The sequence below is a fragment of the Rhamphochromis longiceps genome, linkage group LG18, assembly GCF_057381845.1.
Source record: "Rhamphochromis longiceps isolate RC_006_pf linkage group LG18, R_longiceps_female_GT1.1, whole genome shotgun sequence".
Lineage (NCBI taxonomy): Eukaryota > Metazoa > Chordata > Actinopteri > Cichliformes > Cichlidae > Rhamphochromis > Rhamphochromis longiceps.
Genome location: NC_140574.1, coordinates 22953768 through 22969397, shown reverse-complemented (window position 1 = coordinate 22969397; position 15630 = coordinate 22953768). Strand labels below are relative to the sequence as shown.

Here is a 15630-nt window from a genome sequence, read left to right as displayed (position 1 = left end):
ACTAAACTGCTACAGTTTTTGTTTTGATTTTTTTTTTTTTTTCGTTGATTATCACACAATACATATTTTGACGTTTCGACAAATGCTCTTTTTTTTCTTGCTCACTAAACATCTCAATACTTGGGACTTCATCCCCCAGTCATCCTATTTTTGATCTCTATAACCACCCGTCTGCATGACCCCCAGACACAGCAGGCTGCATCAGCCAGCTGTTGGATTATTGCCACGGCACTATCTCATCGGGGAAGGCGTGTCAGTCCCCGAATTACTCAGCGCCCCTTTGTCCTCGTTCGGTGGCCAGCCAGCGACACTCATGGCGGCTGCACCCGTCAGGCAGCGCTCCGGACCAGGGGGGCAGCGGGCACAGCTCCCGCCCTGTTACTACGAAGGGTACCTGGAGAAGCGAGGACCGAAAGAAAAGGTAGGCTCACCCGGTGCACATCAATTGCCGTATTTTGGTTTCGGCGCGTCCTGTAGATGCTGGAAGTCGGTGTGTGTGTATATGTGTGTATGGACCGCACACCGGCTGAGCCACCATTCCCAGAGAGCTGTCAACTTCCTTATTGTGCGAGAATGGGTGAGGCGAAACTGCACTGCTGCTGCTGGCGGGGATTTATTTAATTCACACAGCGGTGAAGCATATTGGAGGCAAAGCATGCAACGATGTAGCATCTAATCACAGCGTCTGAATGACAGAAATCACGACTGCTGTCGAACATTACATGTTATTGCCACATGAACCGAACAGGACTGTATTTTGTTGATAACGGGGCATCTGATTGTCACAAACGGTACCCCAGCCAAGTGTTTCCACTCAGAATCCATTAGCTGACTCACAGACACTCAATCTTTTGAATTATTGATCCGCCAGTCTGATCTCTGAAATACATATCCTAGATTTCAAATAAAGTTACACAGAGAAATTGGCAGTTTTGCCCAAGGATACTTTCACGTATTAGCTTTATTTATAGGGAAGACGATAAAGAAGACACTCCCCAGGTGTCCTACCCCTCTCTGATTAGGCTCCTTTTTAATGCAATGTGGACATGTAATGTGAGCATGGCTCAGGTGCAGGGTGTCGCAGTGATCCATGGCCACAGACTGACAGCAGCTGAGGCTCACTCACTACAGCCATCTCCAGGGACAGGAAATGTGGGGGTGATAAAAGGAAAATATCCATTACACTGACAGGGAAGACAGCACTGGCCCTTTTTGGTTTAACATTTTTAGTTCAGGTCTGTGTGTCCATCTGTATGTGACAGGCATCCAGGCGGCTGTGGACGTGCCTGTGTGGGAATTCTTTGTATTTCTTCAACAACGCCAAGGACACTCATGTAAGTTCCAGATTATATAGCATCTTGTGTGTCTTTTTTCATATAATAGTGTGCTGGCACTAAAATATAATTATGTGTGCAACAGTATGTGGAGAAGCTGGACCTCAGCGGCTTTGTGTCCCTGAAGGACGACTGCAGCCGGGACAGAAACCTAGAGGCAGCTAGGCTCATCCTCCAAATGAAGGATGGAGAGACCAAACTCACAGTAAGCCACTTGGCTCACACACTCAGACGCAAAGATGCTAAAATTAACAAATCTTTGCTGAGACAGAAAATGCTGCTGCTGTCTTTTCCAGGCACCAAACTTGGAATCACGGGAGCTGTGGAAAGGATTCCTCTACTCTGTTATAGATGTAGGTGTTAATCTTTTACACAGCTGCTGTCCCTGCGTCCCTGTACCAGCCTGCCTCTCACATGTTTTTCCTGTCCAATTACAGCTGAATGTACCATCCTATCTCACACTGCTGCCGGGGCAGCTACAAATGCTACAGGAGGTGGTGGACAAAGAAAGAGCCAGGCGGAGAAGTCGCAATCCTGCACGAGCTCCTCCTTCGCCTCTCTCCGTTCCTTTAGTAGGAGAGATCCCACCGTGAGCGCTCCTCTGTGCTACATAGAGAAGATGCACTGCAGCTAAAGTGGCTTTGGTATATCACCACATTAACTGTAATACTGTGTGTTTCATCTGCAGATGTTTTCGGCCTGTGTCCCGGACGGAGGCTGAAGTCCTTTTAGAGAGACACCCAGACTGTGGCAACATGTTGCTTCGTCCAGGCAGAGACGGATGCTCGTTGGCCGTTACTACTCGACAGGATCTCAACGGGTAAACACATTCTGAATATCTGAAAACCGCAGTTACAAAATCACAAACATCAAAGGTTAACTAGAATATCATTACATGCTGTCTTTTTCTTTTTTGTGGCTCCAGGTCAGTTTTCAGACATTACAGAGTCACACAGAGGGACCAAGGTGGTTATGTCATTGATGTTGAAAATCCTGTAAGTGCACAAGTGTCATCAGTTACAGTTTTACAACATTTCATAAGAGGAATGTAAAACATGTTAGTATAACTGACCTACTTTCAGATTCATGAGTATTAGGAAAAGGAGAAGAGGTTTAATTTTTCTAGTGTACACCACAGTGGATCAGGAATGGTGTGATTGACATAAACACAAAGAAAAGGAAGGATTTTAACAATTATTGCATCAGCCATTTAGAAACTACAGCATTTTCACAGGCTCAAAAGTAATTACACATTGTGGACATGGGTGCCTTTTTTCATTTAGGAGACACAAGATACAAGACTTGTAACAAAGCAGTGATTTTAAATCTTATTTTGGTGTTAAGTCAGCACATTTTTAAAATGTTTATCAGATTTGACTGCGGATTCTTTTATATCTCAGTGACCATCAAAGTTAGGTCAGATGACACATATAAATAACTGCCACAAGTGTCATCACTATGGCTTTCAAATGGCGAAACCTGCTTCTAAAAATACTTTCATTCTCCAGCTCAGCAACACTAAAAGATGTTAAAGACTATAACAGACAAGTAAAGTGGATGATTGTGGAATTAACTGATTAAAAACCCCTTCACAACATCTAGCCAGTTAAGAGCACTCGAGGAGGCACTGTAAGTGTATCATTGTCAAAGCCTGCAATCAAGAGACGCCTTCACGAATGTGCAGACGGTTTACGGCAAGACACAAAAACCACTGTTTACGTTTAAGAACAATAAGATCAGATTAGACTTTGCTTGGAAACAGAAAGCAATATATTATTGTGCAATAAGATTCTTTGCTAAAATTAAACCAAGATGAACTTTTATCTCAAGAATGGGAAGAGTGGGCAGAAGGAAAATAACAGCACACGATCCAAAGTAGATCACACCGGCTGTAAAATACACCAGAATTAGCGTTATAGCATGTGCATGCATGGCTGCCAGTGGAACAAAGTCCACCAGTGTTTACTGATGATATGACTGCTCATAGAAGTAAGTGGGTGAACTTTGAAATGGATGTATACATTTTGAGTAAAAAAGGTACAGTTTGAAAAGGTTATAGCAAAAGTAACCCAGGAGCTTGATAAGCCAGAGAAGTGAAATGAAAGTGGTTGAGTGAGTCTCAGGATCTCCGTTCAAATGAGCATGCTTTTCACCTGTGCAAGGGAAAAAAACCCAGAAATCCACTAACAAGCAGCAACCAAAAGCAGCTGCACATAAGGGCCTGGCAGAGCATCACAGAGAAGGAACCACATTGTTTGGTGATATCCATGAGTTCCAGACAACAGAGAATCCTTGTATGCAAAGGATTGCATTCAAGCACTGAAAATAATCCCTCTGAAAACAATGTTTAAGTTTTTATATAAAAAAATGATGTAGTTTCTGTATGGGCAATGCTATTTATTTTTGTCTTGAATCAAAGTTAAGAGTCAAAGAGTTTATTTGCATCATTTCAAATCAATCGTGGTGGTGCACAGAGCCAAAATTCACAAAATTGTGGCCTGATCAAAAACTTATAGACCTTACTGTTATAGATTCAGAATTTTAACATCATGGCTGTGTTTTTATTGAAGAAATGTGTGTTGTTGTTTGTTTATTTTTGCAAACATCAAACCGCTTAAATCCAACTGATCAGACTGATGCATGAGATTATTAAAAACACGGGTCTCAGTTCACCTCTTTTATTGTGAATCACAGCTACTTAACCATGATGCTCTATGTTGGATAATTTTTTTTTTTAAATAAAGAGCTTTTATGCAGGATGTCAGATACAAACTTGATGTTTCAGATCTCTTCAGAGCTGTTATTTTCTCTGTACTGACAGCTGGTCCAAATCAAATATAGCTCTGTCCTCACATTAATCCTTTAAAGCTTTTTGAGTTTTCAGGTTTTGAGGATTTTTGTGGATATTTTGGCACACAGGCCTTAAAAACATTATTTGAAAATAGAACTGTAAGACAAATTCTAAATTTGAGTAGAGAGATTGAAGAAAGCAGGAGAATCAGGGCTATACTTCATATTAACACTTATATGTCCTCATTTGTGCTTCTTGTATGTGGAGTCCCCAAGGCTCAATCTTTGGACCGGTTTTTGTTTGTTTATATGCAGTACCCCTCGGTCTTCTGCTTAACAGCTACTTTGCTATGCTGATGATACACGGCTATACTTTTCTGTTAGGCCCAACAACCTCAGGGCCCTCTCCTACCTCAGCAAATGCTTCACTGCCATTAATATTTGCATGCATTTACATTTTCTCCATCTCAACACTGGTAAAACTGAGGCTCTTGTGTTCAGCCCTGACAATTTCTCCAGGGAGGCCAGCCAATTACATTGTTCCCCATCTCCACCAATATCAGATCTTCTAAAAACCTTGGTATTATTTTTGACCTGCAACTGAAATTTGAAATACACCTCCAAGGGAATCCAGACTTGATTCTTTCATTTAAAAAAACGCTGCAAAAATCGGTCGCTGTCATTTCATAATTTACAACTTTAAGATTGCTATTAAAAAGTCACTGGCCCTGATGAGGCACCTCTATTCTTGCTGCTCAGCCTGTCAGTTTATCTGAACAGGTTCTTTGAACTGTTCCACGTTTTTACTTTTAAGCCTGAGGTGATATTGAGGTGCTTTTGAAGTTGGAGTGCCCAAACTTTAGAACAGCTTCCCTCAGCCTATCAGGTCGGGTGAATCTGTGTTTTGTTTTTAACAACTGCTGAAAACTAATTTTTTATAGATTATCTTTCCCTTCATCTTTCTCCCATTATTTTTTTAGCCGTAGTTTAGATCTAATGAGTATATGGAGGTGAGTATGTCAATAACATATGATTGACTATTTGTCTGTATGCTAGATTATGTATACTTATTTTTAATGTAAAGCTTATCCAAACTATGAAACACACTGTAGCTGTGTGTTTTAAGTTAATGTTATTGTTTTTATTGTTATTATTATTATAACACAGAGGTATCTTCTTGCAGATCCCCTGTGCCACTCTTCATGAGGTCATTGATGCACTAGTAGAGAAAACAGCAGGAACTCTTCAGCCTTTCCTACTCGAGGAGCCTTATGAGGAGAATATAAGTGAGGCATTACTAAACATTTCTCACCCACCTTTTTAAACAAATTCTTAATACTAATTTTGTTAAGTTTATGTCATCAGCATATGTTTCTGCCAATGATGAGAATGGAGAGAGGATCCTCCACACTGCCCCCTCAAGCCCCCTGCCTAGGGCCCCTGTCCTTCCTCCAAAACAAGGTTTGTGCCGGTCATATAAACCATGTGCAATGAGAGGCAGAGAGTATATCGTGATCACTGCTCCCATTCTGGTGCAGATCGTTGGTCCTCCAGCAGTCCCCTGTCCAGGTCCCCCGCCCCAGACCGTCGCATTCTGACCTCACCAGTCCCGGCCTCGCCCAGCAACCCGATGAGACGACTCATCCTCTCCCCTTCACCTCTCACACAGAGTGAGTACAAGATGTGCTGATTTCATTGGCGGCAGTTTATCTGCAGTCCTTTAATCCCAAATTGTTTATCCCTGGTTGTCCACAGCGCTCAATGAGGAGCTGAAAATGAAGCTGGAGAAGAGACGAGCGAGTCGGGAGTGACTTTTACTGATTGGGAGGGACTTCCTGTCACAGCATACACAATCTTCGGTGCCAAACCTACTCTCACTGCAGCTACGTGCTCATCCTGTGCCTTCAATGTGGAAGACAAGGGACTACAGAACCACTACTTTCTCTTGGGGAACCTTAAAACTGTGTATGTTTGTTTCAGTATTTATGTTGTTAGATTTGACATGAGTTAACTGACTCTGGCTAGCTCCCTAAGAGCAAGACCGACTGGTTATCACAGATTACTTTCATGCAATCTCTCAAAATGCTGCCCGCCCTGGTTGGCTGATGACCCACTTGCGCGTTGTCCAGTTGCATAATATTGTTTACAACCTGCCTCCGAGCAAAAATACAGTCCACAAGAACTATGAATCACTCACAGAAGGACTGGCACATATCGGACCTCCAGTTGAGCCTCATGTTTTCCTGTTTGAGCCAAAAAAACAAACAAATAAATGAAAAAATACTGGGTGCTAAACTGCTGCTACAACACTGGAAACCACTTAAAAAACAACATGTAGACTGCCATGATCAACTCCAATGCAACAAACTCTGACATGAGACAAATCCAGGCATGCTCAGCTCCTTGAGTCACCTCATTCACATCACTACATGTAGCATGACTGGAATAATAACAATACAACTTAGCTGCACACTCTCTGCCTGCCTGCTCCGAGTCCTACAACACTGCTGTTGACACAATGTAGCTCATTTACAGCTCAACTTTAACTGTGTTGTGCGTGTTTCCTTATTCTCTTCTCTTGTGTACGTGCTATTGTATGGTGCTATGATTGACCAGACCTGCCTGGAAACCACAGACTGTATGTAACTCTAGATGATTTCTGTTCCTCTGTAAAAAAAAAAAAAGGGAAAAAGAAAAAAAAATCAGTCTAGTGTAGTCATAAGTGAGGGCGCCCTCTTGTGGTACGTCTGTCCCATAACCCTAATGAGCACAATCACTTTCAATAGGTCAACCCCTTTACTTTGCAGAGTAAACCTGAAACTTTTGTTATAGTTTTTTTTTTTTTCAGCTGCACTACAGTTAACTGATTATAGGTCTGAAGGTGCTCAAACAACGACAAGTAACTCTACGTGTAAAAAACGTTTACAGATCAGTGTCAAATGACTCTTAAATGTCTTGCAGTGAACAGTTTCTTGTATGTTGGTACATGATTGTCTCGTCTACTTTATTATTATCAAAGGTAGTTGGATATCTGAAGAATTAAATGTGTTTTTGCATGGATCCGTTGTGAGTTAAGGCCTCTTGTTATCGAGATAGTATTGATAAATTCCACTGTTATCAGTTGATGATTAGAAAGACTATTGGTGCCCTGTTTTTCCTTTAAAAAAATCTTTTAGGTTAAAAGTTAAGGTATTAACATGGGGATTATTGCGATTTTAGTCCTTCCACGATCTCGACAACTATCAGAAATAAATGTTAATATGTAATCGACAGTTTCTACACATTTAAACGGTTAGAAATGTCTTGCCAGAAATACGGCTAGACATTTGGTTTCAATTGGAAGCAAGGAGAATATTTTTAAAGTCTGAGGTTTTGCTAAGTTAGAAGAAAAATCAATCTATTTACCTTGTCAAACATGCTTCTTTGTTTAATAACAAAGTGGCTAACCCTCTATCTCCCCTTTCTCTACAACCTTTCTCTTGATTTGTGGCGTCTCAATCAAATGTAACTATAAGATCATAACAAATATGCATCAGTTCTCTGCGCTTTTCATATTTCTGTGCATGTGCAGGATTATTATAGTGCCAGAATATTGCACATGCAGGGAGATGATGGTGGCATTAATGTAAATACATCGTTTCCATCGTGGAGGGCAGATAACAACACGCCGCCCTGCTATGTTGCATTGCTTCATCACTCCTGTTTGGACACGCTGCCAGGTGTTTTTACGGTTTACCTGATCCGCCCAGCTGGAGTCAGCTGTGCCTTCTACCGACAGTAGTAGTACTATAACGAACACTTAATCAGACCGGAGGTCAGCGCCTTCCGCCACACTCTGAAGGGGTGTGGGGGACTAGTTTAAAAAAAAAAAAAAAAAACCTGCGCGGCTGTCCGGAGTAGGAGCCCCGGCCATTCAGATCCTTTCACCGACCGAGGGATATGACCGCTGAGAGAGGCTGTGGACAGAAACGAAGCACCGCTGTGTCTTTAGAAACACTCACTGGAGGCTGACGGGCTGCTGAGCCGTTGCTTGAGCGCCTTTCCTTTTTAATTTTTTGTGCGGTCGCTGATTTTTAGACGCAAGCTTGCAGATAATAAATCTCAGTGAAGCTGCTGGCTACGGCCAACGTCTGACACCTCTGGGGTACGTTAGACGTTAGTCTCAGTTGTTCACACTTTTATTGAGTGTTTGCTAAAGGTATGTGGGAGTTTTTGATTTTGCCTTGTTTATTTGTTTTTGTTTTTTAAACTATCAAACTATCCGTGAAGCGGTGGTGAAATATGTCGTAAACAGGTGCTGGGACTATTTTTTTTTCTTAGAGGAAACCTTGGGGTGTGTCCGTGCGCAGGTAAGACATTAACTTGTGATTCGAGTGTTTGCTCACTCTTAGCTAACCTGCAAGAGCTACTTTATTAACAGCTTCAGGGTGAATTTCACGTTAAAGCTTCACTACATGGGGTAACGTACTTTATTACTATTATTATAACTAGTTTAGCTAAGTAGCGTACTGTTAAATTCTCATTTATTTTATGGATTTTTGTTTCTACATTGATTTTCACACACTTATCGTGTTTGTTCTACTGTCCAGATTCAGTTGAACGTAAACATGAGAGGCATTGTGCTGTGAGTGTGTGCGTGTGCGCCTGCGTGTGGGTGTAGAGTGAAGCTGGGATTGGCCCTCAAGGCTAAATAATCTTATCGGGGTGCATTCTCTGACATGTTGTGGCTCATCAGGTAACACACACATCATTACTTCAAATTTGATTACTGTGAGAGTAATGAAAACAGATGCTCCTTTTGTAACAACGACCTAATTAAAGGTTACCTCAGTTTCTTGCTCTGTGCAGTGAAACCACTCTTGCATCTAACTTCCTTGCAGCCAACTTTGTGCAAGAGCTCGTCTCTAATCGAGCCCAGAATTTGGCACTCTGTGTGAATCTTTCATTGTTTCGGTGCTTGGTGCTGCAGGAGAGCTGAGGTTGACATCCCTGCACCCTGCTGAATGCTTTTCATGGCCCTGCATTAACATCACTATGGCACTGACAGAATTACTGCAGTGCTGACTTTAGCTCACTCTGTCCTTTCTGGCGATTCCTTTACTTTTTCTTTTCTTTCTTCCCCCCCCCCCCCCCCCCCCCCTTTTTTTTTTTGGCTAAGTTTCTTACACTTTGTTTTGATGCACTTTAATGTTTACCCCTGTCAGCTATTGTCCTGGTGTTGTGCTGTACATCCATTAAGGTTCTATACTTTTCCTTCTTTACTCATGAACCGTTTTTAATATCTTGTACACCCTTGTATTTTTCAGCCCCCATCGCCTTTGTGTCTTTGGTCCGTGCCATCCATCTCCCCATGGACAGCCTGCAGAGCGGGGCCAGTAAAGGGGCTGCTACCCTTCAAACACCACAGACCACATCACGTCATAGATGCCACCCTGCCGCCTTTACCGCTCTATGACTGACTGTTGAGGAAACAATAAAGCCAAAAATCCTCTGAGCTTGAGCAAAAGGAGCCATGAATCTGCTGCTGTCCCTCACTGTCTTCTGCCTGCTGCCTCTGGCCTTGATGGCCAAGGAAAACTTACCACTGAACTGCATCCCCCGCAGATCTGTGCCTTATCACAGTAAGCGCTGCTCTTTTGTCTTGTGTAACTTGCAACTTGACTTACAGTGCGTCAGCTTGTGTTAGCTCATATAATTTGGATTGACTCAAAAGGAAATGGGATTTAATCACTGGTGGTTGCCGAGTTAATCATTTGTCTGCTGTCTCTTTTTTTTCCCTTAGGGGACAATGCTCGTTTTTTTAGTGAGAATGATGTCTATAACTACTCCACCATGCTGTTGATAGAAGATAAAGGCGTGCTCATGCTTGGTGCTAGGGAAAAAGTGTACGCACTTGACCTCTATAACATCTCCCAGAAACGTGCTTCAGTAAGAACACCGTTTTTTTTGTTTGTTTGTTTTTTTAACAGGCAGCACCCACTTTATTCCTTTTAAAGCAATCTCTTTCACCAATCCAGGGCAAGTGCCCAACATAGCCGATAAGACCATTTCCCATACCATACCATACCATACCACCAGCTTAACAGGAAGTCTCATAACCAGAGTTTTGACACATTTTTCAAAGATGGGAAAAAAACCTGTTTAAAACTTTGTCCTTAAATTACTCTTCCTTCACATGAATTTATCCTGTTTTCACCTCAGATTGCACCTTATTAATGATCAGCTACAGTCAAAAAATGGCAAGTATCATGGCGTATTTGACCGTTGATTCTTAACACAGTGTAAACAAAGCTAGCAGACATACTAAAGCAGATCATCTCATTTGAGCCGCAACACTTCCTGTTCAGCAACAATTTTAGCCACATCTTCACAGTTTAACCATCTTAACAGCAGCTGTGCTTTCTTTAAAAAAATGTAAACGTTGGAAGTATTGTTCTGTACAGCAGAAAACCTGTTAGCCCTGAGAAACATGTTCTCCTACCACACAGAGTAGTGTGACCAGTAATGAAAGCAATGTCAGAGTTGTGGACTTGTCATAACGTTTGTCATCAATCAGTTATTATGACAGGCCCAAACTTTACCCTATTCAACAGAACTTCTATTAATTTTTTTGAAGTGTGACCAAAATTGTGTTTTTTATATTTTAGGCTGCATGGGAAGCAACTCCAGCAAAAAAGACAGAATGTAAAAACAAAGGAAAAAATGCAGAGGTTGGTTAATTGTAGTTTTGTAAAGGTCAATTTACATTAAGCAGAGGCAGTCACTGGTTCTTGAATTCCTTTCACAGACGGAGTGCTTGAACTATATCAGGATCCTGCATGAGGTGGGAGATGACAGAATGTATGTGTGTGGAACCAATGCTTTTGATCCCGAGTGCAAATACGTGGTGAGATAAATTCACTAACTGATTGAATAGATGGTTTTTGTGGCTTTTCATCAGCTTCACAATAAGTGCAGAATAATTCCAAAGATAAAACGGTGTTTGCCGGTGCAGTCCTTTTCAGGTGATGCATTGACTTTTGAGAAGGAGATAGAGGATGGCAAAGGGAAGTGTCCATTTGATCCTTTCCAGAGATACGCTTCAATCATGGCAGGTAGGTAGAAATTTGCCAACTACACTAAGAAACCTGTTGAAAAGATTAGCAGAGCAAACAGATTTTCTTTTGCTCTCTGGTCTCGTTAGGTGATGATCTTTACTCAGCCACGTCAATGAACTTCCTCGGCTCTGAACCCGTCCTAATACGCTCGTCTGGTAACATACGGACTGAGTTTAAAAGCTCCTGGCTTAATGGTAAGATATAAAAAAAAATTTTTTTTTTAAACCTATTAGTTGAGTCAAAGTTAAAGATTTCTTTTCTTCTTGTGCCAGAGCCCACCTTTGTTTCCATGGCTCAGATGCAAGAGAGCAAGGAAAGTGAAAGCGGAGATGACGACAAAGTTTACCTGTTCTTTAGTGAGACCGCTGTGGAGTGTGACTGCTACAACAAACTGGTGGTGTCCCGCGTGGCCCGCGTCTGCAAGGTGATAAAAGGTTTTACATTGCATGCACTTCCAATGACACTGGCACATAAATGGCACTTCCTCCATTTGTGCTCCTGCAGCCCTTTCCGTTGTTTCGTTGCTATGTGTATTTTTCCTCCTGTTATGAATTTCTGTGTTCACAGGGGGATCTTGGCGGTCTAAGGACTTTGCAGAAAAAGTGGACAACCTTCTTGAAAGCTAGAATAGACTGTCCGGTGCTGGAGTCCCAGCTGCCGTACATTATCCGGGACGCATACCGCTGGTGTGACCCCGAGAAGGATTGGAAGAGCTGTATTTTTTACACCGTCTTCACAGCACAGTTGTACGTTTGGACATGTTTGTGTAAGAAGGAAAAGGCTAACTTCCTCTTTTATGTCTTTAGGACACCAGTTGGCTAAGATGTCCTGCATGTTTGGTGTGTGTGTTTATTTAAGGGACACATCAGACTTGTCTGCAGTGTGTGCGTACCGCGTGTCAGACATAAGCCGAGTGTTTGCAGAGGGGAAGTACAAGACCCCAGTCCCCGTAGAAACCTCCTTTGTTAAGTGGGTGATGTATAGCGGAGAAGTGCCCGTCCCTCGGCCTGGAGCTGTAAGTCTTCCCAAAATTCCCTTGTGCATTTTATTTTATTTTTTTAAAGAAAACCCTAGCAGGAAGCTGATTCCTTTTTGCACCCTGCTCTCTCTTTCCTTTTTGTTGATCCTTTGCTAGTGTATAAATAATGCAGCTCGTAAAGCGGGCATACATGAAACTTTGGATCTACCAGACCGAACCCTTCAGTTTGTCAAGGACAAGCCCCTCATGGACCAGGTTATCCAGCCAATAGGAGATAAACCTCTATTGGTGCGCAGAGGAGCTACATTCACACAAATCATAGTAAACCAAATGAAAGCTGCAGATGGCAACAAGTACCCCGTGATGTTTATAGGCACAGGTTTGCATCAGTACATCATTCTGTCACTTCCTGTTTATTGTCCATTTTGCTGTTTTTGATGACTTAACAGTGGTAAGCATACTGGACTTTATGCATGTAAATATGTTTTCTTGTTTTTATACAAAAGACAAAGGCACAGTGCTGAAAGCTGTGAACTACGACGGAGAGATGTTCATCATAGAGGAAGTACAAATCTTCCACCCCCGTCAGCCAATCAAGATTCTTAAATTCTCAAATATCACGGTAATTTGAGATAACCATTCATTTAAAAGTTTATATCACAGCTGATGCCTCAGTAGTGATATTGTTTCAGGAATTCCATTACATTTTTATTTATTTATTTTTTATCCTTCAGCAAGACGGGATTCATCAAGAATGTGAAAAAACACATATTTAAGTTATTTATAAAGAGTCTTCTCAGAAAGAATAAACAGGTTCAATATGTTTGGTGTCAATGTACATCAGCATCATCGGTGCTCTGTGTTTCTGTCATAGATCCAAGATGTACATGGTCAGCTCTATGCAGGCTCAGACACTGGAGTAGCCCAGATACCACTGGCCACCTGTGAGAGGTCCTCATCCTGTATGGACTGTGTTCTAGCCAGAGACCCGTACTGTGGCTGGAACAGTGCTCTGGGGAAATGCGTTTTCATTTCTAAATCACACCGGTAGGCATCACTTTAAAGACAAGGACCAAGTGATATTGATGTTGTATATGCAAACTAATTTTCCATTTACTTGCTCTTTTTTTTGTAGTGAAATAATTCAAAGTTTGAAAGTTGGAGATGCTTCCCTCTGCCCTGATGCTGGTGAGTTTATTCATGAAACTGAATCTTCTGGAGTTTGCACGTTTCTGCATGTGATCTGTTGCAGTTGTCAAACTGAAAATGGATTTATGGGTGTCTGTTGAAATTTCAGACCCTATCAAGCCTGTGAATTTGTCCGTCCGGGAAGGTGAGGACCTGAAGCTCAGCTGTCTACCCCTTTCCAGCTTGGGAAAAATCATGTGGCAGAAGAACAATATTGATCTGACGCCTTCAGCTGCACTTCAGCTACAAGACGGACTTCTGATCCAGAATGTTTCATTAAGCGATGCCGGTCATTACCGCTGCTTGTCTGTGGAGCACTCCAGAGCTAAAAAGCACAGCATAACTGTAATTGAGCATCTGGTCACAATTGACCTATCAGACTCAGGTGATAGGACACTGGATACCCAAGCTCAGACTGATTGTGCATCAGTTACAGGACTGCAGGTTGCATGTGCTCTTTTGGGGCTTGCTTTTTTTGCCCTTTTGGCCTGGAACTTTTACAAAGGCCATCTGTGTATGCCTTGGAGTTGCTTTAAGAGTAAAAGTGAAGAGCAATCTCAGGAGAGCCAGAACCAGGAGGCTTTACACTCTGGTGTGAGCTACCAAGCTGCACCCAGAGAGGAAAAGTCTGTGGTCATCAGCAGCAACAGTAACAACAACCAACACTGAGAGTCACAAAGCTGAAGCGCATGACATTAACAAAGATAGACTTTAGAGTCAAATCAATGCGGGGGGGACAGAAACAGTTTCATTTCTGCCCTGAACTAATGAGAATAGGGGTTCAGCGGTAATATTTGCATAGAAACTTGGATGTAAAAACATTTCAAATGCTTGTTTTGATAAACAAAACTGATAAAACTAAGTTATTTTTGGTACAAATATGATGTACTTGAATTCCTGCCTTTTTGTTTTATATGCAGGTTTGTGCTCAAATTCCTACTAATTGTTTTAAGTACCACAGATTGGAATATGTTGCAATGACTGGTTTGATTTTTTTTTTTTTTTTTTTTTTTTTTTTTTTTGTTAAACAGGGAATGTACAGTAATTGAAATCGAGCCACTTATTCTGTAACCACTAGCTACCAAGACTTTGTTTTATTGTAATTAAACAATTTCTATATGTTCTTTAAGTTGTTTCAGCGAGTTTAAAATGCTTACTGTTTCATCTCTAACGTGAAGTTTGTATGAAACCCATTAACCAGTGGCCAAAAGGAGAATGGGGGAAAAAAAATCTTTAATGTGTAACTTTTTGACTAAATTACAGTTCTGCTTTCTTAGACATCAGTACAGTGATTTGAAGCTTTAATACTGCTTTTCTAAGAGAGCAGCTAAAACAAAAACAACAAAGCACCTTTACTGTACAGCATGTGTAAAACCCAGTCACTGGCGGCTTTGGTCCGTACTGATCTGTGGCATTTATCTCCTGTAGCGATACCTCTTGAAGTGGAACCAAAGCTGGAAGATCCCATTGGCGAACTGACAGCGAAAGCCGTGTCGGTGCGAGTACTCCCACTCCCTGTTTACGATCTTAAAAGCAATGTCCTCATATGGCGGGCCCGCGTGGAACCTTAAAATCCCAAAGTCCTTGTTGTCGGGACTGGGCTCGAGGAAGTACTGCGGCGTGGATCGCTTGTCAATCAAATCTGGATAGAAGATGTTGAACTTGTAACCTTGGACTATCTTAGGGGGAGGGTTGTCGAAGTCGTAATGTGTCTGGTTGTACTTGTTCCACTCGAAGCCTGTGTGGACCCTGTTGAAGAAGCGTGGTTTCCTGGGGCGGTATTTGTCTGCCCACAGGTACATTTTCCCAGTGACCGGAAACTCAACGCTGAACTGGGCCTCATCGTTGCCCATGCCTTCCTTGGCCCGTCGCACAAAGGCGTCCTCTGCACTTTCGCTGGCATCACCTGACAGACAGAAAGTGGGAAAACAGTGAGGCTACAGTTCCCAATATGCATGGTTATACATTTCTGCAGTGAGAATGCTTTGCTGTCATCTCATACCTGTGACTTGGAGCTGTCTGCGTGCTAACTGCAGCCGGTGTGCGTCTTCCTCTGGGGTGATCGTGTGGGTGTCCAGCGGCAGCTCAGACTGCATGAGCAACGTTGGGCTGTAGCGACCCGAGTCATACTCCGCTTGGCTCTGCTGGATCAGGTCCTCCTCCGTCAGAACAGCCTCCACAACATCATCCTTTTCCTCTCCATCCTTCTTGTCACCCTTTTCGCCACCTTCCTCATCTTGGT

At 42.3% G+C, this 15630-nt stretch overlaps 3 protein-coding genes across 9 annotated transcripts in view; 2 read left to right on the top strand and 1 right to left on the bottom strand.

Moving 5' to 3' along the window:
- Positions 1–175: 175 nt before the first annotated feature.
- On the top strand, positions 176–7199 carry stap2a (signal transducing adaptor family member 2a). Of its 2 annotated transcripts, none has more exons than XM_085390115.1 (11): positions 176–421; positions 1263–1334; positions 1420–1539; positions 1631–1687; positions 1772–1923; positions 2023–2154; positions 2260–2329; positions 5308–5410; positions 5490–5585; positions 5663–5794; positions 5880–7199. In XM_085390115.1, the coding sequence occupies exons 1-11, from the start codon at positions 176–178 to the stop codon at positions 5933–5935; spliced, it is 1236 nt and encodes a 411-aa protein (XP_085246241.1). In that variant the 3' UTR covers positions 5936–7199. The 2 variants fall into 2 exon arrangements, with proteins under 2 accessions (XP_085246241.1, XP_085246242.1); XM_085390116.1 differs by lacking the exon at positions 176–421 and adding an exon at positions 1010–1152.
- A 647-nt stretch (positions 7200–7846) lies between these two features.
- sema4e (semaphorin 4e) lies at positions 7847–14482 on the top strand. 6 transcript variants are annotated; one of them, XM_085388405.1, is made up of 16 exons: positions 7847–8268; positions 8445–8473; positions 9431–9745; positions 9907–10052; positions 10772–10834; positions 10912–11010; positions 11119–11218; positions 11308–11415; positions 11494–11645; positions 11789–11967; positions 12080–12236; positions 12357–12579; positions 12707–12822; positions 13075–13247; positions 13336–13388; positions 13498–14482. In XM_085388405.1, the coding sequence occupies exons 3-16, from the start codon at positions 9637–9639 to the stop codon at positions 14055–14057; spliced, it is 2238 nt and encodes a 745-aa protein (XP_085244531.1). In that variant the 5' UTR covers positions 7847–8268; positions 8445–8473; positions 9431–9636; the 3' UTR covers positions 14058–14482. The 6 variants fall into 6 exon arrangements, with proteins under 6 accessions (XP_085244531.1, XP_085244528.1, XP_085244529.1 ...); XM_085388402.1 differs by having other exon boundaries at positions 7847–8322; XM_085388403.1 differs by lacking the exon at positions 8445–8473.
- A 120-nt stretch (positions 14483–14602) lies between these two features.
- The window catches only part of cactin, a 12714-nt gene continuing 11686 nt past the window's right edge, over positions 14603–15630 (bottom strand). Inside the window, exons 9-10 of the mRNA XM_085388400.1 lie at positions 15391–15630; positions 14603–15294 (exon numbers count right to left, since the gene is read on the bottom strand). The exon at positions 15391–15630 is cut by the window's right edge and continues 83 nt beyond it. Coding sequence (XP_085244526.1) covers positions 14804–15294; positions 15391–15630 — 731 coding nt within the window. The 3' untranslated portion in view covers positions 14603–14803. The remainder of the gene's footprint in view (positions 15295–15390) is intronic.

Bases quoted from the DNA above. Each gene is read 5' to 3' on its own strand.
- stap2a (XM_085390115.1), top strand. From the start codon at position 176: ATGACCCCCAGACACAGCAGGCTGCATCAGCCAGCTGTTGGATTATTG. The intron at 5,411-5,489 runs GTGAGGCATTAC...TTATGTCATCAG, and splicing joins GCCTTATGAGGAGAATATAA to CATATGTTTCTGCCAATGAT. The intron at 5,586-5,662 runs GTTTGTGCCGGT...ATTCTGGTGCAG, and splicing joins TGTCCTTCCTCCAAAACAAG to ATCGTTGGTCCTCCAGCAGT.
- sema4e (XM_085388403.1), top strand. From the start codon at position 9,637: ATGAATCTGCTGCTGTCCCTCACTGTCTTCTGCCTGCTGCCTCTGGCC. The intron at 11,416-11,493 runs GTAAGATATAAA...TTCTTGTGCCAG, and splicing joins TAAAAGCTCCTGGCTTAATG to AGCCCACCTTTGTTTCCATG. The intron at 11,646-11,788 runs GTGATAAAAGGT...CTGTGTTCACAG, and splicing joins GCGTGGCCCGCGTCTGCAAG to GGGGATCTTGGCGGTCTAAG.